The 21,944-nt window shown below is 33.8% G+C and overlaps 3 protein-coding genes across 8 annotated transcripts; 1 reads left to right on the top strand and 2 right to left on the bottom strand.

Annotated features, from left to right (window-relative positions):
- Positions 1-54: 54 nt before the first annotated feature.
- LOC140958638 (uncharacterized) lies at positions 55-2,080 on the bottom strand. 5 transcript variants are annotated; one of them, XM_073416160.1, is made up of 5 exons: positions 1,712-2,073; positions 1,505-1,628; positions 1,324-1,370; positions 1,149-1,242; positions 55-528 (listed from the first exon to the last, which is right to left on the bottom strand). In XM_073416160.1, exons 1-5 carry the CDS (start codon positions 1,912-1,914, stop codon positions 55-57), a joined length of 942 nt encoding a protein of 313 aa, XP_073272261.1. In that variant the 5' UTR covers positions 1,915-2,073. The 5 variants fall into 5 exon arrangements, 2 of the variants coding, with proteins under 2 accessions (XP_073272261.1, XP_073272262.1); XM_073416161.1 differs by having other exon boundaries at positions 299-538; positions 1,712-2,080; XR_012171815.1 differs by having other exon boundaries at positions 299-799; positions 907-1,370; positions 1,505-1,873.
- Positions 2,081-2,884: 804 nt separating this feature from the next.
- Positions 2,885-5,791, top strand: LOC140958562 (uncharacterized). The gene is made up of 5 exons (XM_073416050.1): positions 2,885-3,062; positions 3,165-3,358; positions 4,865-4,949; positions 5,187-5,252; positions 5,379-5,791. The coding sequence occupies exons 1-5, from the start codon at positions 2,979-2,981 to the stop codon at positions 5,469-5,471; spliced, it is 522 nt and encodes a 173-aa protein (XP_073272151.1). The 5' UTR covers positions 2,885-2,978; the 3' UTR covers positions 5,472-5,791.
- Positions 5,792-6,151: 360 nt separating this feature from the next.
- LOC140959252 (transmembrane 9 superfamily member 12) lies at positions 6,152-9,596 on the bottom strand. Of its 2 annotated transcripts, none has more exons than XM_073417121.1 (2): positions 9,394-9,596; positions 6,152-8,322 (listed from the first exon to the last, which is right to left on the bottom strand). In XM_073417121.1, exon 2 carries the CDS (start codon positions 8,237-8,239, stop codon positions 6,260-6,262), a length of 1,980 nt encoding a protein of 659 aa, XP_073273222.1. In that variant the 5' UTR covers positions 8,240-8,322; positions 9,394-9,596; the 3' UTR covers positions 6,152-6,259. The 2 variants fall into 2 exon arrangements, with proteins under 2 accessions (XP_073273222.1, XP_073273223.1); XM_073417122.1 differs by having other exon boundaries at positions 6,152-8,290.
- Between the last annotated feature and the right edge of the window lie 12,348 nt (positions 9,597-21,944).

Below are 21,944 nucleotides of genomic sequence, written 5' to 3'. Positions count from 1 at the left end.
GGATTCAAAAGGGCAGGTTCTTGACGTTCGTCTTGCCTGAGCATATGCAAATCATTATCGTGAACCTGGGTTTGATTTTGTGCCTTTGCTTGATTTCCTCTGCCCTCTCAGGAGAACTCGATGTTGACGCATTTGAATATTCTGTCTGGTTACAATATTTATGTGATCTCCCAAGGTCTTCAAAATGTTTGTTATGGAAGTTTTGTCTGATGGTTGCGATCTAGAAGAACCCTCAGGGTATTCAACAGCAAGAGGTTGCACATTTTGATTGTCAGCATCTGCCTTCTCTAAAGGGTCAATAAGAGGCTTCTTTCTTGGCCTTCCTCTTGGCCTTTGCATTTTAGTTGGCTCATTAGCCATGACCATCCCCTTTTTCTGGGTTGGCCTTGGCATTTTATTACACTGAGATAGTACAACTTCCTCCTCACAGACAGCTAACACACACCAAATTAGAATGACACCTCTGCCAGATAAGGGGGTAAGGGGTGCCAATCTTGTGATATGAAGATTCAGGAGGATAAGAAGCAACTGCAACAAACTATTACGTCGATTTTCAAAGGTGAACATAGAGTTAATATGACAATCAAACATGCAGAGAAGGTACTACATACATGATATTGAGAAGACAGATTTATCTTTTAGCGTCTAAAACCGATGCAAAACGCGTAGGTGAAGTAAAATTTGTGAAATGTGTCATCTTGATTGTAGAAACAAACCAATTGCAAGAAACTTATCCTTCACACAATCATAGGGTAGATAACAAGGAAAGAATAAGTAACATATTATTTCAAGAAAATAACTACACTCAGTTAATCAAAACAGATTATCACATTAATTTCCATCATGCATGCAAACAATGGAAAGCTCTCCAATACTATTAGCAAAGACGATCCTTTTACCACCAACCTATAAGAAATATTTCAAACCAGAAATCTGGACGAGTCATATCTATTTCATTTCTTTTTCCTTTAGTTACAGCACAAAATAATTTTTTGTGATTTATGTCCACAACTAAGAGTTTTCTAAATCCGTTCACCTACTCATGCAAAGCAATTTCCACTGCAGTTATTCTGCATAATTCCTTTTCCAAGCGGTACCCCTCGTTAAAGGAAAAGATTCCTACTTGGATGAAGACACCATACAATTACCTCAGGCTCAATGCCATTCTCTGAATTATGATCAACTCTGCGGCACCAATCCAATGCCCAGACAGCACCGCCAACATGCATTACAAAGTCTTTGCTGAAACAAAGTAAGGAACCATTGATGAATAGCAACTGAAATTTTCTACGTACATCCCAAGAATCTAATTATTCAGCCCACCTAGATTTTCTACCATTAATTTTGCTCTCGATCTGCGGATTTTGAAGCTGCGTAAAATCAATAAATAAATTCAAATTAATACCAAAAGGAAAAACATTATTTGGGAGGGCCTATGCCGCACGTGTGCGCCGATCACTCGTGTAGCGTAGAGGGAGCTATGAAACTTTCTTCTGCAGAATACCTTAGGAACACTTGCAGCTGAAAATTGAGGTAATGTAACCTCGCCTACTATATCTTCTTTCTCAGAATTATGCCGGAAAGCAAACCGCACAACCCTGGAAGCGTAATTAATATCCCTCCACTCTCTGCAACAAATATTTCACACATAAATTTGCACGCTTCAAGATCAAACTATCTCCCCAACTGAGCGTTAAAAAAAAAAAGCTACCTTAAGAAAGTGATGGAATTAGAGAACCTCTCGTTTTCAGACTGATCGGAATCCACTGTTCCGGATAGCCCGCAGAGATTGACGATTGTGTCGACTGCTTTGAAGTGATTCTCGACCGAATAATCAAACTCGGAAACTGATATTTCCACCGCCGCCTCTAAGTCGGCATATGGAGCGAGTGCAGGAAATTGGACAGGTGGCATGCTTGGCTGGTTGGCCAGTGGTTCAGAGATTCACTTCTTGGTTGATGGAGATTCTTTTCCGCTTCAATGCTTGGGAGAGTGGGGCGTCCTCGTCAATTTCCATAGTTGCCTCTGATTCTGATTCATTCTGTTGGAGAATTTATAGGAGAACGGGCCGAGTCGGGTCTTCCTGCGCACTTTTTTATACAGCCCGGAAACATGATTGGCTAACAAAATTTCAATTAACACTAGAAATTATGTTTGATTGAAAATTTGGAAAAAAAATCAGTTAAATTTATTAATTCGGTTTTGATTTATTTTATTGTTATAAAGAATTAATTATATCAAATTAACCGATTTATTTTTAATAAATAAATTCCATTTTTTTTTAGGACAAATTGTACGATCTTGGTCTTTGAATATTGATCGATACTGACTTATATTTAAAAAAAATTATATCGAATAAAACCTGATTACAACTAGAGAAACATGTAAACTTAACAAGTGTTCCAAAACTGAAGACATTCTCGACTATATGATGCTATATTTTTAGCTCTAACTCTTCAAAACAAGAAGAAATTGAATTTTTTTTTAGAGCAACGAAGACGATCAGAAAAAAAACTCACAGACAAAGAATCGGAAGAAGCGATGCAAGTTGATTGGTGGGTTTCAGTAGTCGGGCTTTATCTTCTTGATATTGAAATAGAAATAACCAAATTCGAGTTGACCAAATGTAAATAAAATTTAGAAAGGAAAAATGTGTAAATTGATGAACTTGAGGACTTATAAAAAAAAATAAGTTTTTGGGTGTCCCAAAGAGTTTCAATCACGATTTAAGGACTGACAAAAAAATTGCGTTTCTAATTTTTCTTATGCTTATGAAATTCAATATTATTAAATAAATTAAGTACAATAATCTATCTATCTGATTATTAAATATGTAAATTGCCTTAAAACCATGTTTTTGGATTCGGACTAGTTACTTGTCCCCCTTGTCTTTTTAGTTGTCACCAATCCAGGAGAAAAATACTGAGCTAAACCCTCTCGGGGTCACTGCATTAGACTCGATAAACGGTATCGTTTCAATGGCAAATCAAGGAGCGAAAAAACGTAAAGAAGAAAATGCCCGTCACATGAAGAACCTTCTCCGCCTCATCATCGTCTCCAATGTAACCTTAATAATTCATCCACTGTACAATTTGAGTTTGAATTTGAATTTGATCTGTATTAGTTTTCGTGATTCCCTTTGGTTCGCAAAATTTTGATTGCAGATAATTTATGTAGCGGTGAGGATCGGAGTCTTCTACTCCAGCTTCACGTGGAAGCATTGTGCGGGATTGATTTTGACTTCGCTTGCTTATGTAATTCCGTATCAGCAGCTCTCTGTAATGGCAAAACCTGCTTACACTGAAGGCGGGGAGCTTCTCGATGGTGGATTTGATATGAGTACTGGAGGGATTTGTGGGTATGTGATTTTTTGTTATTATTATTTTTTTGTTCTTAATTAGTCGTAATTGATGTGGCATGGCATTGATTTAACAAATTCAAACAATCTTGTTTTAAAGAATTGGATTGACTTTTGAATTTGGATATCAAATTGTGATGATTGAGAGTATGAAATTTGAGGATTGGATGAATTTCGAGTCTTGAATTTTGAGCTGTTTATTCTAATTTTTGTTTTTCAGAAAATGAAATGATTTGAGTAATAAGCTGCATCCAGTTCAAATTATCGCTATAATGTATTGACTTTGTTGCAGGATTAATTGTCATACTGAATATGTGGGACAATGCAGCGAGAAGCCTTTAGCAACGCCTACTATACAAAAATATGAATGATTATAGTATAATGATGTTAGCAGAATTAACAAATTGATTACAATAAAGCTTATTTGCTGCCCTGAGATTTTTATTGGGCTTTTATATTTATCATCTAATGGCTAATTAATCGGTATAAAGCGGCCCTTTTGGGTTCATTGTAGATGAAGATAAGAATCATGGTACGGTTTGCACACTTTCTGTTGGTATCTTGGTTTGTTAATATTTGTTTTTATTTGAACTTTTTCATTAGTTGCTGTTCGTTTGTGATCTTCCATTGGAATGGTTTCTGCCATTGTTTTAAATTTTAAGTACCCTTATCCATTTATGCTTAGTTATTTATTGCTTTTGTGTTTTATATTTTAGATTTCATCTTGTCTACCGTGTTGATGCAAAAGTATATGACTGCTGGTGCAAAAGAGTTATTTCAAATGTAATAAATTATTTTACTATCCACTCGCATTATTGGTTCGTTTTTGGTTATGTATTCCATAACTTCAAGCTTTGAATAACACCATTCTACTTGAGGGTCACGATTCAAGCTTAGTGGATGCCTTTTCTTCTGATATCCGATCAGGAAACTGCATGTTTACAGGCATAATGTCTTCTCATATTGAGTGATACTCATTCCCATTACAACTCTCAATACCGCAGGCTGTCTGTCTGTGTATAGGATGACTTAATATCAGATTAGAACGCTTGGACTTGTGTTTACTGACATAGGTTCTTGACTTTTTCTCCTTACTGGGAAGCGCGGTGGAGGTGAAGAATGGGCCGTTGCATCTTGAAATGATGTAAATTTGATGTTTGGAGCTTGCTGGTTGATATGTTTTAAACTATCCCCTTAGTGGATGTTCTCAAATATTTCTATTTTGTTTGATAAGGTTGCTTTGGCACTGACATATTCGAACTGTCGAAGAAGAATGCAATAAATGGAAGAACATGTTGCTAATTTTGGTATATGTGAATGTTACTTGGCTAGTTTCTTTAATTGCTTCATAGTTTTTTTTGTTGCCACGATATACACCATGCATGCCACTATATACATCATGCATACCATATCCCATATGGATATATATTTTATTCACCACTCACAAATCATTTACATGAAGAGAACTATAGTCTTATTTTTTGTCTTCTTCTTTTTTTATTGCAGATATTTGCACGATTTGATCTATGTTACGTGTTTTGTCCAAGTCAGTTCCATAATATCTGAAAAATTTTGGCTGGTTTACTTTGTGGTAAGTTATATGTATTCAAAATTCAGATCTTTTTTACCATATCTACTCATGCATTGTTCCTTGATATTTATAAATATGATCTGATATGATTTGTTGAACAAGTTATTGATATTTTATGCATGTCAATTTTATCCATTCCACAACTCTGCAATCCTGTTTTAGCTAATGTATCTAATTTCCTTATTAGTTTCATTAAAAGTCGAATGAACTTGAATGGTTTTTCATTTTCTTTTCTAGATTCCAGCATTCGCAGCATATCAACTATTTGGACTTGTCAAAGGGTTCTTGCCTCATGGTTCAGAGGTACTTGCCACCCACATTTTTGGCTTTTCAGTTTTCTGTCTTTCATCAATGATAATTCTGCAAAAAAATCATAAAATGGTGTCACGGTTCTAGGATGGTTTTCACTTATATTGATCAATGGTATAGGGAGATGAAGAAGATGAAAAAACTCGAAAGAAAAGAGAAAAGATGGAAAAGAGGGCTTCAAGAGCCAAATTTGTCAAGACAAGGACCAGATAACATGAAATTCTGCTATCGAAGCATTTGAATATTGGTCCAGAAAATTTTTGTATGAAGTGGTTTGTCGAAGCCGATGCCAGCTAATATCGGACTTTAGTCTCATATGGCAATGACGACTACGACACGACAAGTTCTTGTGTTTTATTTTCAGCTGTATAAGGAGTGATTATAAAAATATTTGTGTTTGACCAAGAAGTAGGACATTGTCACGAGCTAGGAGCCGGGACAGAGGATACTAATTTATTTTAAGCAATATACGATTAAAAAAAAGTGTCAAATCATTTATTTATTAATAAATAATAATAATATAATGTTATTATCTATTAAATACTAAAGTTAATATGCGTTTTATATAAAATTTATAAAAACTTAATTGGCATTTCATTAACAATAACCACGATTATAAATTTATCTTCTTATTATAATTAAAATTTGAGGGGGTCAATTATTACCGTAGCTCGGCCGACGTCACGAGATTATTCACACCTTGAATAATGAATGCATTCTCTTATCGCAACAACTTAAAGACCACTAAAATGATTAACTGCTGCTTCTCTTTTCCAATTTATGGCGATGTCTGAGTTTTTTAATACATGAGTCATACAAGAAGAAGAAAAATGCAAGTTATTTGAATAAAATTGTAAACCACATCGAGTGTAGGTTGAATGAATTGAAGAATATATGGGGAATGAAGCATCTAAAAACACTGATTTTGATGCAAAAGTATCTTATCTTGAAACAGATATTTTAAGAGAGTCTGCTTAATATCCGAGAATACCAAGTATTCTTCAATCAATCTTTACTGACGAGAATAGGTAATGGACAAAGTAAAATGAAGTGAGAAAACCGATGGTGCCAGTAGAAAGCATAATGGCAACTGCCATTATCAGCGAGTATCCAACATAGAGTGCAGCTGACACGGTCCCACTCAAACTCTGTAGGTCGAAGACGAGGTAGTTTATGGAATAGAGGAACACATACAGTGCAACTGAACCCGAAGCATAGAACGCTTTCCACCACCACGTCCAATCCTCGACGCAGAGATGCATGTACGTTAGGACAACAGAAACTTCAGCACAAACGGTTACTAACAACAGCATTACAATGAGCAAGAAACCAAATACGTAATAAAATCTTCCAAGCCAGATGCTGGAAAGTATGAAGAACAGTTCGATAAAAAGGGTTCCGAATGGGAGAGTTCCAGCACCAAGAATTAGTAGCCATGAGGGATATTTGCGTGAGGGGATCTCTCTTGGGATTTGATTGGTTCGGACAGGGTATTGTATCTGCTCAGCTTGTGTGCCTAAGAATCCTCCAACAAGAGTGAGTGGCACCGAGATACAGAACCAAAGTGCAAAGAGTGTGAAGTACAAGGAAATGGGAATAGCACCGGTGCTATTACTTCCCCAAAGGATGAAATTCAAAGCTGTCAAGATAACAAAGATAATTCCCGGAAAGAAGCATGCTACTGACCAAGAAACTGATCTCCACCCTTCAGATGAACCTTTTATGGTCCTCCACATGCGTACACTTGTGTAACCAGCAGCAATTCCAAGGAAAAGATAAAGCATTATCATACCAGTTAACAGCATACCTCGTGAAGCCGGTGACATGAAACCAAGGGCGGCAAACACGAGAGTGACAAGTGACATCCCGGTAATTTGAACTCCATTTCCAACCATGACACAAAGTAACTTTGAGTGTGATGGTTCTCTGAAGACGTCACCAACGACAAGCTTCCATCCAGAGAGCTCCTCGTTCATCTGCGCCTGGGCTTCTTTGTCTAACTCTTCATACCTTGTCAAATCTCTTCTCACCGTTCTCAAGAAGATGACAAAAACAATGCCTGCCAAGAAGAAAATCACCATCAATGAGTTCAGAATCGAGAACCAGTGCACACGGGATCCTTCCATCCTCAGATATGCATCCCACCGAGATGGCCACCTAATGTCGCTTTTCACAAATGCAACCTCATAGGTAAATGACACCCGCTCTTGCTCCCTGATAATCTGAGATTTGTCAAGCTCCTTTGGACAGCTTACAGATGTACTATTATCATACATGTGAAGTTTTGACATCTTCTCGGGGTCATTCTTAATGCTGCAAGGAACAACCTCAAAACCAACAATCTCATAACCTGAAGCCTTCTTTTTATCAGATTGTGAGATTACACCCATACCTTCTTCTCCAGTACCAATAATCTCCACACCTGCTCCTTCGTACTCATGAATCAAAACTGTAAACTTGAGATGATTGATAATGTAATCATCGTCACTGTTGGCAGGAGCGTATCCAACTGGGAACCCAGTCCATTGGATTTTAAGTCCGTTTTGCTCTGTATACCTCATAGCAGGCAAATTGTCGAGATTGATGTTAACCTGATACATATCCCGAGTCCTCTGTTTCAAAAGTTTGACCTCGTGGTCACTCAACGGAGATGTAGTGCATAGGTACACAGTTTCGTTAACATTCATTCTGAAACGATATGGAGAATTATCGATTTGATCTCCCATTAGAAGTTCTCCAAGATTTTCAGCACTTTTCTTGACTCCCCCTATAGGTGGACAATAAGGAAGACTGTAATAGCTGAAGGGAAGCTCGGTTTCAATGGAGGTCAAAGAATTCACTTTGGCATAAATCTCTTCCCCTGTTGAGTATGTATGCATATAACTTCCGGGTAGATAAAAACCATTACATGCTTGCAATGTGAGTACCAAATAGATGAAAGCAGTACATAATTTTCTTCTTGAAATCAAGATCAATTCCATTTTCAGCAGAACGAAAGCAAAGAAAATGTCCTGCAACTTGCTGAATCCAAGCTAGGATCGATGGCACATTAAAAAAAAAATTTCTGCAATCAGATAAATTATAGAAATGACAAGTGGCGACTAAATGAAGATCAATAATTAAGTATTACTAATCATGTCATGATGAGGGCATTTCAAACAATATTAATAAGAAAACATGTGTCATTTTCACTTGATGATACTAGAGGTTTACTAAGATGCATCAAGCTACTAAGCCTAGCATCTTGCGTATTAACAAACAAGAAAATCAACTTAGTGATCAGTTTAGAAAAGAACACGAGGATCAGCAGAGTCCAAAAAATAATTAGTCTTTTCAAGCCATGTTTAACATTGAACAAAACCGTTTCTGTGCCAAAGATAGTAGCATGAATAAACATAATCAATTATTCAATTTGCACCTAATATAAGCAGTCAGATTAAACTTTTTCCTACCTCCACAAATTACTAGGAAAAAATACCAGAAAGATCCGACCTCTACAACAATATTTTGCAAGGGAATATAAACATGTCAGATAACAGATAGTATTCCAAGGAGGCATCTGATTGTAAATGAGCATATAGCTCCGTACAGATAAGTAGGAACACGTGCAAGCTCCAGTCAACAGTATGCAATCATCAATAGCATCCGTCATGCACATCATCCTTTCCGATTTCAATTGAGTAAGAAACAAAAAAGTAAGCCGATGTTATTAGCAAATTAACCATAACAAATCGAACTTTAACATCTTCACCGCACAAGTACGCAGAATTTAAAGTGTAACCGCACATGAATAATTATAGTTGCACACCTCGCACCGACAAACTGCGTAGGCAGAATACTAGTACATATTCAAAGAAAAATAGAAAAATGCCAGAAATTTGAAATCTCAAGCACGCAATTAGAAAAAAAGAACATGAATCAAAACGATCATCCCATAAGTGGATCTACACACCCACCCAAGAAAGGACCCCAAACACCGACAATTACGCAAGAATCAGAGATATGTAAATTCAATCGAACTTTCGACTAACCTACAATGTGAAAAAAAAAATACAATCATAATTTAAGTTCGCCTACATTGCCAAAATAAATAAATAAATAAACAACGGTACGAAGTGTTGGGAGAAACACATACCAGATGCAGATCTGAACTCGATCGCGCGCAGTTAAGGTTTATCGAGAATGAGAATGATTTTGATTTTTATAGGGGAAATCGAAAGATTTTGTGTAATAGGTACTGGCATGTTACCACCAGCAAATGCGCAGCTAAATCACGAGGATCTGAAGTTTGGGACGTATACGTGCGATTTTTGCATGACATCGGCTGGTTCAAAGACATTCATACCCGTGCTTAAATTGANTTGGACATTTTAGTCAATCATCGAGTACACCATCTGGATCTATCATTTTTGTCATTTCTATCATAAAAAAGTTTAACGAAATGATATAAAACAAATAGTACTAGTATGAGGTGTTCGCATTGAGGCGGATCGACTTGATTCATATTTATAATAAAAATACAAAAAAAAAAACTTTTCATGAGTATATTTTATAAAATTAACCATGAGACAGTCTCATAAAACTTTTTTTAAAATGAATTGTTGATAGAATCAACAAAAAAAATATATAGAATAAACTGTCGAACTTTATGTAAAGTCTATATCCGACTACATATTCCAAAATCATGCTCGATGGTATCGGCGACCAAATCAAGTTTATGTCATTCTCCTTCTCACGTGTGTATTACTTCAGTGGTTGCTGATCTCTGTCAATTATTTCTTCATGACCATTATTTGGCGATAGATTTTAGGCAGTGCCGCGTGAGGTCGTGCAAGGATGGGCTGCTTAGCTTGTCGGTTCACTTACATGCAATGTATTGAAAAGTTATGCCATTCAGTCAATTTAGTTGGTGACACGTGCAACGAAGAAGAGACTATTCTTGCTATTAAATGAAATTAATTAACATAACATATTCCCCTAATTTTCTCTAAGGTTTTTATCTTTTAGAATTGAATTTGAATATAAAGTTAGATACAAAAAAATGTGTTGAGAAAGGCTATAAAGTTCAAGGAATCGTAAAATAAGTTCTAATGAATCTAAATGACAACTAGTTATCCAAATTAATATCAATAATTACAAAATAGTTGTTCTGCCTTTCCATGGAGGACTTTAAGAACACCCAATACATGTAAAGGAGTTATACATTTGCATTAGGTCTTGTTCTTTTTCATAAATAAGTTTTATACTATTAATGAATCTAACACTATTCTGAAAATCCAAAAAAAATAATGAAAATTAACTATCATTTAAAGATACTTGTTTTTAAAAATCAGAAATTTGCCCGGTTGTCAAGGGTTTTATGTTTGACTTTTTAAAAATTGTAGAATTTTAAACGAACACCGATTTTAGATAGGGATTTTTTTTTACTTTTTGCAGTCTTCACTTGGGTACTAAATGCATTTTACCCATTTTATGATACTATGAACCTATAAGATCAAATCATTATCACTTAAAAAATACTTGGAGTTTTCTTGAATTATTAAGGTAGGAAATAATGTATTCATTCAATCATTCCGTTCTTAGTTCATCAAGTCTCAAAAGTTTGAGCATAAGAGTTTATTTCTTATAGTTGGGAGTTGAAATTAAATAGTAGTCAGAAAAATTTCGGACTAGAATGTGTGTGTGTGGATATTCAGTATAAAATGATTGAAAAATTGTATATATTTTTTCAAATAGACTCGTTATTTGTCAATTAATAATGAAATAGGTTGGCGGTGTGCATGGGAGACTTATTCTGGCCCAATTTTCCTTTGGATCAGCTCATTAATAGTTGGGTCCAGTTATTTGGTGGACACATAAAATTCCTTGGACGACGTACTAACGTCGGGAGCTTGTCTGGACTTCCAGTGAGGCGGCAAATGGGTGATCTCCGGTGTCTTGCGGCAAGCTCTCGCATATTTTGCTCTTAATTTTTTGAATTTTAACATTTTCAAATGTGCTCGCTAAACGTTGATTTATCATTCAACCAATCTTATTAATTATACAACTTAAAAATGCTACGATATACTAGTAACATTGCTTGTTTATCTAAAAATATCCCGAAAAGAAATTACATTATTATTATTTTTCAAAATTGAGTGCACAAACACAATTGAAAACCAATTCGTGATTAAAAATAAATAAATAAATAAAAATAAAAATAAAAAATTTCCTGGGCAAATGTCTGAATTCATTCCCAGATTTAATTTTATTAATCAATTTGTCGTTGGCTATTTTTTATTGTTATTTCTTTTTTTTTTTTTTGTTGCTTTTTTCGTCTTTTTTTAGGTTTGCTAATGGACAGAGGCACGCATTCAAAGTAGAAGGTGCAGAAACTGCTGAATTCTGCGTTGCCCAAATTAAAAACTACTGAATTAATTAATGTGAACGTGACAGCACGCCTCATACCCTTTTTAAAATTATTATTTTATTTTATTTTTTGGATTACTTAAAAATACAGAACAAGCAGATATGATCCCAGTCTCTTCGAAGACATTATAAAAATATTGTATAAAATGAATTTGAATTTCACTTTAAATCTTCTCTTATAATTTTTAATTTAAAATATCTAAACTACAAATCACGGATGAAGCCTTGAAATATTATTTTTTTTCCGCATCAGAAGAAAGGAATTTTGCACTCTGATTGCTTTACGACCATATATATGAAATGAGCCGAGAAAACAAATGGGGAAATGAGCGATCATGTTTGAAGAAAGATTGTCAAAGATAAAACAGATGCAAAGGGACCTAGCTATCAAGAAAAAGCAATTTAAAAGGGAAAGATATTCATCTAATTTATTGTAATAATTAAAGAAGAAATCATGTGGGTAATATCCGAAATGATCAAGCATGAATGCATAAAACAAAGCTTAATATAACGATATATGCCACCATCCCAAGTGCAAGGATTTGTTAAATAAAGAAGCCAATCTTGGTATCAAATATGAACCCTTTAAATCGCATATAAACATGATGCTAATATATCAGCCAAATCCAAAAGAAAAAGTGAGAACAAATAAGGGATTAAAAATTGTCACAAAATTATAGATTGAGCCGTCCCGCCAATATCACCACCACCGTCAGAAACCAATAGAACAGCAATGGGTCGAGAAGTCAAACCCCATTTACAAAGACGAGACTTGGAACCGGCCCAAGCCGAGAATTAAGAAGACGTACGTTCATTTTCTTGGCAGCTCCATGCTCAAATTCAGTTCTCACGGCTTCCATCTTTAACCAAAACTTGATCCTCCACCGCCCATCCCACCACCGGCCGCCGCGGAAGAACCACCCTATTGCCATATCAACAGGAAATCCAAAGCAAACGTTCACCCATCCAAGAAATTAGTAAATGTATAAAGGGGTTTTGGGAAGAACTTCAAATGGTAGTGCCATGGTGTATTGATTTTTAATCTTCCTCTTGTTGTTACAAGTACTTGTTCCAATGGCTTTGATGGGCATTCTTGTCTTTTTGCTTCAAAATCAGAAGCATACAAACATTTTCGAAACAAGAGCAAGAAAGGCTAGGACATGCGAATTTGCTTTGGTTTGTGGTTTTGTACATGTCTACTGCCTGCACACTGCTCCCTCTGTTTTATCAGTAATGAAGCCAAGTAAATGAAGTATAAAAAAAAAACTATTTTTTTTCACCCTATTTTTTAGAGGAATGAAATAAACTATATAAGATTTTCTTAGTCCAAATAATATTTCATCATATAAATAATTTCCCATATACATATACAAAAAAATTTTCCAAGTAAACGGATTATTTATTGTGTAATTTTAGCTTCATTTAGCCCCAACTACATAAAATTGATTAAAAAATTTATCCCATAAACCCAGTTTTTTTAGCTCGATCCCTTTCATACGCAAGTAACTAGATCTATAATATATGTTTCTTATAAAAATATAATATATGGACATTTTCCTCTAAATTATTAATATTTTATTTATGTGTGGACAATAATTTGCCAGTTTAATGCATAGAAGCACTAAAGTTGTGTCCCCAGTGTTGCTAGATTTCTCTGCGCCATTTTTTGGTCCTTAATTTAACCTTCAGAAATGAGAAAATCCCCTCTGTATCCCCTCCCTGCAGTTGAATACTGTTCCAGCTTTACTGACCAAACATGCATCAATTTCGAGGCCCTTTTTTTCGAGACTACCATTAAACCAAAGCCCTAACCCCAACGTGGTTAGTTGGAAAGCCTAGCACGAGCAATTGCCACGTCCAATACCAATTTTCTTCAAAAAATAAAATAAAATACACACACACACACACACATACACATCTTAATTTAATTATTAGCATAGCTTCTATTATTAAAACAAAGCATCTTATTGTATCGGTTGGGCACTAGGAAAAATCGTTGTTTATAGGGTAATTTGGTCAATTGATTTGTAGGGGTTTTTTTTTTCCTAGGCTAGGGTAACTGTAGCTTTGATTTTAAAAAGTAACTTGAAACCATCAAGTTTAGATGCAAGTTGTGGTTTCGTTTGGTCAATTTAAAGAACCAAACAATGATTTAATTCAATGTTTTATCTTATGCAACAAACGATATCTTAGTCTCTAAAAAGTTAAATTTTAATTTCAAGAAAATTTGAAAGTTGGTGATCAGTCAAATAAAATTTAAATGTGGGGTAGGTAAATCGAAAACAATTATTGTATCCATCGGCACAAAAAAAAAATGGGGAAGAGACAGGATGCTTATTCAAATTCAGAATTCAGGAAAAAGCTTAGTATAATTTCCGAGGCTAAAAAACTAGTACATATGAAAGATAAAGGAGAGTGAAGTAGGTACCTGTATAACAAAAACGGCAATACGCACCAAGCCCAAGACAAAAAATGAGTCCATAAAAACAAAATACTATATATAAAGAAAACCAAGAATGATAAAAACAAATAAACATTTTTTTTATTTGGGTAATATTTAAATTTATGGACATAAATGTTCGGCACTCAATTTCAATATAAATCAAAAAAAAAAAAAAAAAAAAAAAAAAAAAAAAAAAAAACAGTCAAATTTTTTAAAATAAAAATGGATTGAAACCCAAGATTAAAACAAAGAACATCAATCGTACTCACAAGAGATATGTATATATTTTAAAAAGATGAAACATTGATTTTACTGAATATATATGCATCGTTGCCATATATGAGAATTGGGTTGGTACAAATAGTTAAAGCAATATTGCCACTTTTCTTTTCTTCTTCATTAATGCGTCAGTACACACAAGAAATCTAAGCACCAATATCGCATTCAACCCCAAATGGGTCCATCTATATATACACAAAATCAATATTTATAGTAACATGTTATTATATATATAATAATAATAAAAATAAAATATGGAAGTTGGAGTACCTTGAATTAAAGTGCGAAAAGAGTGCACGAACGAACCCATAATTTTGGTCTTCTGGCCGGAGCTCCCTTTGTGTGTGCAAGTTTTGTACAGTAGATATAGTGACTGTGTATTCTTTTCTTTGGAAGAGGAAGCCCAAACATTTGTTAATAATATTCATCCTTCTCCGGTTTACGCAAGCTGCTTACTTTTTGAAAAGATAGTAAAGTGCAGCGTATCTTTATATTTTTATTATACCACACAATATTCCTGTAAAAATATGTTCCATACGATGATCAATCATCGATGTCGGGAATATGATCTTTACATTTTTATGGCACCACCTTTTAACTGCGGGCATATATCGATTTCTTTATTTGGGATCAATCATACTTAATTTCTTTCTGGGAAGAACAATTCTCAACTGAGTACAAAATCAACTTAATGATGTTTGTTTTTCGTTGATTCCAGTATAAATAAAAATTTATATTCTGTTCATATGTTTTAGTATTTTATTTTTATCGGTAAATTATTTATGTCATTGAATATTAGCTTCCATAATTTAAATAAATGGAAAAACACACACATTTAGTATATATTTTTACGCCCAGATTCAACTAGCAGTGATATTTAAATTGTCGGTTTAACTCTTTTTCTCCCCTTTCGAAAAGATCGATTTCATAATATACTTAAGTGGCATGGCAAATGCACAACAGGGCATGGGCTGCATGGACCCAAAAAAGACGACTCGAATCAAAACCCGAGACATATAAATATATACACATATATTAATAATGAAAATTAAATTTTATACCTATATATTTTTTTAAAAAAATACTTGAAATCTATAGAGGGAAATTCAATTTTTGAAAGTTAAAAAGACGTGAAATGATCTTGGCATTATCTCTCACCACATTTATTTAACTTTAATCAGTCATTTTTTATACCTCTCGTATATTTCAATGGAGTCCTTTAGCATAGATCGCAATAAGAACATGAAGACTCTTAAAAGATTCAAGATTTTCGATTGTCTTTTATTGTTATGAATGTATTGGTTTCGCACTGGCATATTTTTTAGGTGTTACGTAGGTAGAGCTTCGGGTGGGAACGTTGCAAAATCTGATAGTGGTTGGGATGTTGGAGTAGCTTCACGCAGGATTCGTTTGTGCATATAACACTCTAATCAGTAAGCTCAAACTCCAGCATGAAAATATGAATGATATATACCATCTCCATCTTTTCAACGTAAATTGTCGGTTGATCGATCGAGTTCACTGCTAAAACAGGTATGGGAATTACCTGTGGGAGCTCAAGTACTCACATTTTCAGAAAAAACAAGAATAGAAATGTTTTCATTTGAAGAAATTTCTAGAGATTTTTTTTTGGTATCCTTCCACATATAAATATCGTTTGTGGTAAGCAAAATGATAACGTATAAAATCAAAAAGATATGCTTACTCCCACTAAATTTATGATCCACACAATCATCTAATTCATTCATCTCAAAACCAAATGAGATAATTATTTGATGAAACTTGTGGTACCATTGACGAGAAGCTTGCTTTAATCCATATATGGACTTTTTAAGTTTGCACACCATATTCTTGCATTGAATTATACTCCACTCATTGCCTTGACCCACTTTTGAAAATTTGAATCTTGCATGGCTTGACTAAAAGTAGATTGGATCATCCTCCACCATACCATTATTTTCCTCGTGTTTTGGAGTAGCACTATGTAATCATCCGGAATAGCGCCCTTTCTCTAATGAACCTCTGTAAATACACTTGTTCTTAAGACCCTAGTTCTTGAGTAGGAATGGCAATAGGCCGGGGCGGGGGCGGGTTTGCCATCCCCATCCCTGAATTCCATCCCCACCCCCATACTCGCCCCAATCCCCACTTTTTTGGGTTCGGAGAATCTCCAAACTCGAAACTTCGGGGATCAAATTCCCATCCCCGCTTCCATCCGCGTTTCAAAAATATTAATATGGTAAGACGATAATGGATTCGGAGATAATCTCAAACCAAAACTTATTATTATCTATTATTATTAGAGATAGTATTAATATTAATATTAATATCAATATCAATATCAATATTAATAATAATATTATTATTAATATTAAAAAAATAATAATATTATTATATTATTAATACTAATAATACTATTATTTTATTATTGATATTATTTTTGGGGCGGGTTGGGGGATTTTGGGGATGGGGATAGTAATCTCATACCCGTCCCGAACTATATCGGGGATTTAAAAAAATCCTCGAACCCGAAAAAATCGAGGATCCCCATCCCCATTTCGGGTTTTTTCCGTGGGGCCCCAAACCCATGGAAAAAATTATAATCCCTATTCTTGAGGTTGTTCTCTTGGGAGTTGATTGACAATGTGTGGGGCCCTTAACTCTTAATCTTTATCACAATGCAATTTGATTAGAGTTGATTAATTACAACGGAAAACGAGTAAAAATTTTCTTTACAATGAGCCTTAAATGTGATAACTATAATTATAATACTAAAAATAGTATTTAATAAAGTCTCGTCTAAACACATCACATCATAAAATAAGCTCACGCATGATTGAAATCAACTACATACAAATAATTCATATCCCCGTGACATGCCCCGGTATATAGATACATATATACACTAGGATATAACACTCAACCTCGACTCAGATGTGATTCTCTCCAGAAATACCTTCTTCGGTCTCCTGATAACCTGGAGTACCTGTCATTATTCACACACAAAGACAACAACATCCTCACTTGGGGGGTGAGCAAACACTCCGTATGGAACAACCATAATATATACAACATGTATCTACACAATGATATATGATATGCAATGCATGCATGTCGTGGAGATATCAGGTCAAATGTCCATCCAATGAGCAAGTATCGGAACCAATCGAATCGCTATCAAATCAATGCTCGAGCTGACACACTGACCTCAGTCAAGTATAAGGGAATATCCGTATTATAGCGTCAGCAAAGCTCCATCAAATCTCAACCAATCAATCATAGGGACCACAAATGACTATGTTTTATAGGTCACATAATGCCAAACATAGTATCTTGCTCAAAACCCCATAATCAAAATCCAATTATATCAAGGTATCCAATGATCATAGCTCAACGTGCATGTCATGTATCGATACATGTATAAAATGATGTGTGTTAACAAAATATTTATTTTATACATCGATCTATCAATCATGAATGTCGTGTATGCCACAACAACTTAACAAATAAGGCATATAGACACATATTTCCATTCAAATCAATCAAGGATACAGATACCTGTCGTATGTTACTCGATCACAACATACATCAATTCTTCGTTTCCAGTTCAATGTAGCTTTAGGATTTCAGTACAGAAAATTTATCTATATAATCAAAATATTTATTTCAATCATTCATTCAAATGCAACCCTAATAGCGTATTTGAATGTATCAGTTCATTTTACGCTATTTAGTTTAACCTTTATGTTATTAGTATAATTACATCGTATTATAAATCCTAATAACTTATTATTATACAATCATTTACAATCAAAATTTCAAGTTTCACAATTGTTTTGAAAATTTGAAAATTCATATAAATTTGAAATCATAACATAATTCAATTCTGACTTTGAAAGTTAGTTTTTTGTCGGTTATTCTATCGCATATATTGAATTCGAATTCAAATACATGCTATTCAAACAATTCAATAAATAAAATTTCTGAATCGAGAAAAAATTACCTCAAAAGAACGCTCTCAACACGAGTATTCCAAATATATAATTTGTTTCGAGTTTCGACAACGTTTCGAGATAGATTCGAACAATAGAACTTTGTTTTCTTGTTTTTCCTTCAACGTTAAGTGGAAATGGAAGATAGATTATGATAAAATCCATTCTTATTGGCCTTAAATCGTGTGCAGCAAAGGCAGTGCGTGCATAGGCGCAAGAACTGGCGTGGGCGCGCGCCTAGTTCTGTCCGGAAGATGTTTTACAAAGCTGCGCTAGATCCTGCGCGGGTACGTGCCTTGTTATGTCCGAAACGTTATTTGAGGTTTCAAATTAACAAAAGTGGTCAACATGAAAGTTGTATATCTATATCTTGCTTTCATTTGCCACTAACCTCACTCAATTTAGATATTGGACGCGAGAGTTATGATCGTTCTCCCAAAATATGTCAGTACAAGAACTTCAATGTATGCGATACATTTTGAGATGATTTTGCCTCTATTTCCAAATAGATTTGTACAAAACTCAAAACATGAAAATTTTAGTACTATGTATTAGCTTTCTAATGAAATTGGTTTCATTTCATTTGAAGCAATACTCAGATAATTATGCTAAAGACCGTAATATGTGCGACTTCTCTATTGTTGTTCAGCACAACATTCAAACACAAATCAATTATTACTACAATATTTCATTATCACAACATATTTTCTCACTTTCATTATCAATTATATACTTCATACACTTAATAACATGACAATTTCATGAATTATCGAGAATCAAAATATGATTTACGATAATACGATGTGAGGTCCTTACACAATGTCTTATTGTATTTGCATCACATCCTGATTAATAACATCAATACAATCCTGAACATTATGAGTATCAATGAATGGGATATGAACCAGATCCTCTTGAAGAGTAGTTGGAACCTATTTTTCCTCGAATACAAAGTTTGTTGCTTTATTCTTCCTCCAAACTCAATGTCCTCAAAAAATATTGCAATTCCCATCTCAAACATTTTCTTTTAATTGGGATCATAAAATTTATAACCCCATGATGCCTTAGAATACCCAAGAGTAGTTGCCGACTATAGGACTCGTGTCGCGGTAAAGTTAATTGACGCTCTAATACGACGTGTCCCACAATCTAACGCAACAAGGCTCGTGCTTAATAATGATTATAGAATAGACCTGATATAATACATTGGGCCAAGTTGAACCAACTTTTCACATATTAAATTTGGCCCATTATGGAACTAAAAGCTTGGTCGGTTCAAATATTTAGAGAAAAAGAACAGAGTTTGATAGTCATATCTTATATCTCTTCCCATTAAAGATTACGTTTACCTAGATATTTATAATTTTTTTTAATAAAATATTTTGAAAGTTGTTTTAAGAATAAATATGTATTTTATAGTTAAATGTGTTTGAACAACTATTATATATACAAATTTTAATTATCGTCTATCCCACATTTTTAAATTCTAAAATACCAGAAAACGCATCTCAAAAATATTTTATAAAAAACTTATCCAAACACATACTCTAAAGTTTTTTTCCCACTTATAAACACATTAAAATATTTTTCCAAATAAAACCTTGTTATCTGTTTTCACTTATGTTATGCGTCGTTGACACAATAGTACACAAATCAAACGATTGGTATTGTTAAACTTTGTGATTGTTTCGTTAAACAAATATTTACGAATATTTAAAAAAAAAAAAAAAAAGAATTCCCTCTATCCGAAAAAGTATGTTCCACAATCTTATTTGATTTCTTTCTTGATCCACGTTTTTTCTACGGCCGACTAAGTGTAATATCGATGCCTGAACAGATATACCCAAACCTTCTTTGTAAAAAGAAAGATGGATACAGCTCACGACTTTAATTCTTCTTTTTCATAACCTTTTTTTATTGTTGGATCACGAGATTTGTTTAACCCTTCATACTGAAAAAAAAAAAGAAAATGTTTTGGTAATAAATTTATTATTGACCAATAATTGATTTATCAGATTTTTGTAGTCATTATCATTTGCGTCTAAACATACATTTATTCATGGTTGTGTATCTGGATTGGAATAATGTAAATGTATGAATACTTTGATTTCTGGACAGATGATTCGTGAGACGATTCGATCTAATTCATATCTGCATCGAAAATAATAATCTTGACATAAGAAATAATAAATTCAATGGATTGGTTCGGGTCGAGGCGAAGATTCGCAGCACAAAATTAACTTCTAATATGTTCTCATGTGAGTTTTTGGTGTTTATGTTTTTCTCATATTTTTTTCTGTGTTATATAAACAAATCACAAACTCACTTTTTATCCCTTTCTAAAATAATAAATAAATGGTTCTAAGACCACTGCTCAAATATGATCGATTGCATGTGATAGTTAGTTATTTGAATTTTTTTATCAAATATATTTTTTATTTTAATTTTTTATCATTAGTTACTCAAAGTTAAATTTAAATAAATCCTCGTTTTATATACATAAAAATAAAAAAAAATTATTTAAATGCTTTCCTTTTAAAACTTCCCCCCTACATGTGGGCCAGCTGTTCTGTGCCACAAGGACAGGGAAAACACGTGCGGAAAACGAATCAGGACCCGACTCAGGCACGCGCAACGCAAGGATGTAGTTGTGAGACTCCACCTAAATTCCCCCACTGTCCGTGGCTCGATATTTGGTTGGATAATTATATACTAAATAATGTCGTGTGCACAAATTTTTTTCTTACACTAATTTTTTTATGTTAAGAACTACTTTAGTTGTAAATATAGATATCACATTTACATTAACAACTTTGAAATACGCTTTTATAACTGATTTGAATAAATTTTTGTTATGTTCGAGATATATGACAAATATAATATTTTTTGGATTTTTAAAATTAGTGACCATGTGATTATTTTGTGATTTGTCGATGATTATTATAAACTGTTTTTATCTACTATGATGTCCGAAAAAATTGGGTAAAGACAATACATATTTTTTGGACGAAAAGAATAATTAGAGAATGAAATGTAACATTTCAATATCATATTTTCTCACCAAAATGATGTATTTATAGGTGTTTTCTTTGCAAGAAATTCTAAGAAATTGGCCTTAAAATTAAAGGTTAAACCATATCGTGATAAGATAAGACTCATGCCTTGACAAAATTAAATAAGGCTCTGACACGATGTGTCTCACAATCTAACACAACAAGATTCGTGCTTAATATGATCACATGACATAATTATTGACTCATCCGAAACTATAACTAGATTTAATAATTTTAAATTTATCTATCAGCGAATTTATGTATCTAATTCGATACGATTATTTTATTCTAAATGATATTTACTTCATAATTTCCAGTTTTCCACAATCAAATAAATATAAAAAAAATTACGTTAATCACATTTATCATGACATTGATACAAAATTAATTCGGTTGGAAATTGGAGCAAACATAACACTCGAAGGTATTGACAGTCTATATACCTGCAGGGGTATAATCGTCTTTAAAATAGAAACCTCGTTACATGAATTCATGCCATCAAATATTGATC

This window comes from Primulina huaijiensis, chromosome 15 (assembly GCF_012295235.1).
Source record: "Primulina huaijiensis isolate GDHJ02 chromosome 15, ASM1229523v2, whole genome shotgun sequence".
In the NCBI taxonomy this organism is placed as follows: Eukaryota; Viridiplantae; Streptophyta; class Magnoliopsida; order Lamiales; family Gesneriaceae; genus Primulina; species Primulina huaijiensis.
Note: the sequence above shows the minus strand (reverse complement) of the source record. Positions and strands in the feature narration are given on the sequence as shown.

What these genes read in the sequence shown, in the direction of transcription:
- LOC140958562 (XM_073416050.1), top strand. Translation starts at nt 2,979, where the DNA reads ATGGCAAATCAAGGAGCGAAAAAACGTAAAGAAGAAAATGCCCGTCAC. An exon ending in GCCTCATCATCGTCTCCAAT is followed by an intron (nt 3,063 to 3,164) that starts GTAACCTTAATA and finishes TTTTGATTGCAG; the next exon opens with ATAATTTATGTAGCGGTGAG. An exon ending in TTTGGCTGGTTTACTTTGTG is followed by an intron (nt 4,950 to 5,186) that starts GTAAGTTATATG and finishes TTTCTTTTCTAG; the next exon opens with ATTCCAGCATTCGCAGCATA.
- LOC140958638 (XM_073416160.1), bottom strand. Translation starts at nt 1,914, where the DNA reads ATGCCACCTGTCCAATTTCCTGCACTCGCTCCATATGCCGACTTAGAG. An exon ending in CAGCTGCAAGTGTTCCTAAG is followed by an intron (nt 1,371 to 1,504) that starts GTATTCTGCAGA and finishes GATTTTACGCAG; the next exon opens with CTTCAAAATCCGCAGATCGA. An exon ending in ATTAATGGTAGAAAATCTAG is followed by an intron (nt 1,243 to 1,323) that starts GTGGGCTGAATA and finishes ACTTTGTTTCAG; the next exon opens with CAAAGACTTTGTAATGCATG.
- LOC140959252 (XM_073417121.1), bottom strand. Translation starts at nt 8,239, where the DNA reads ATGGAATTGATCTTGATTTCAAGAAGAAAATTATGTACTGCTTTCATC.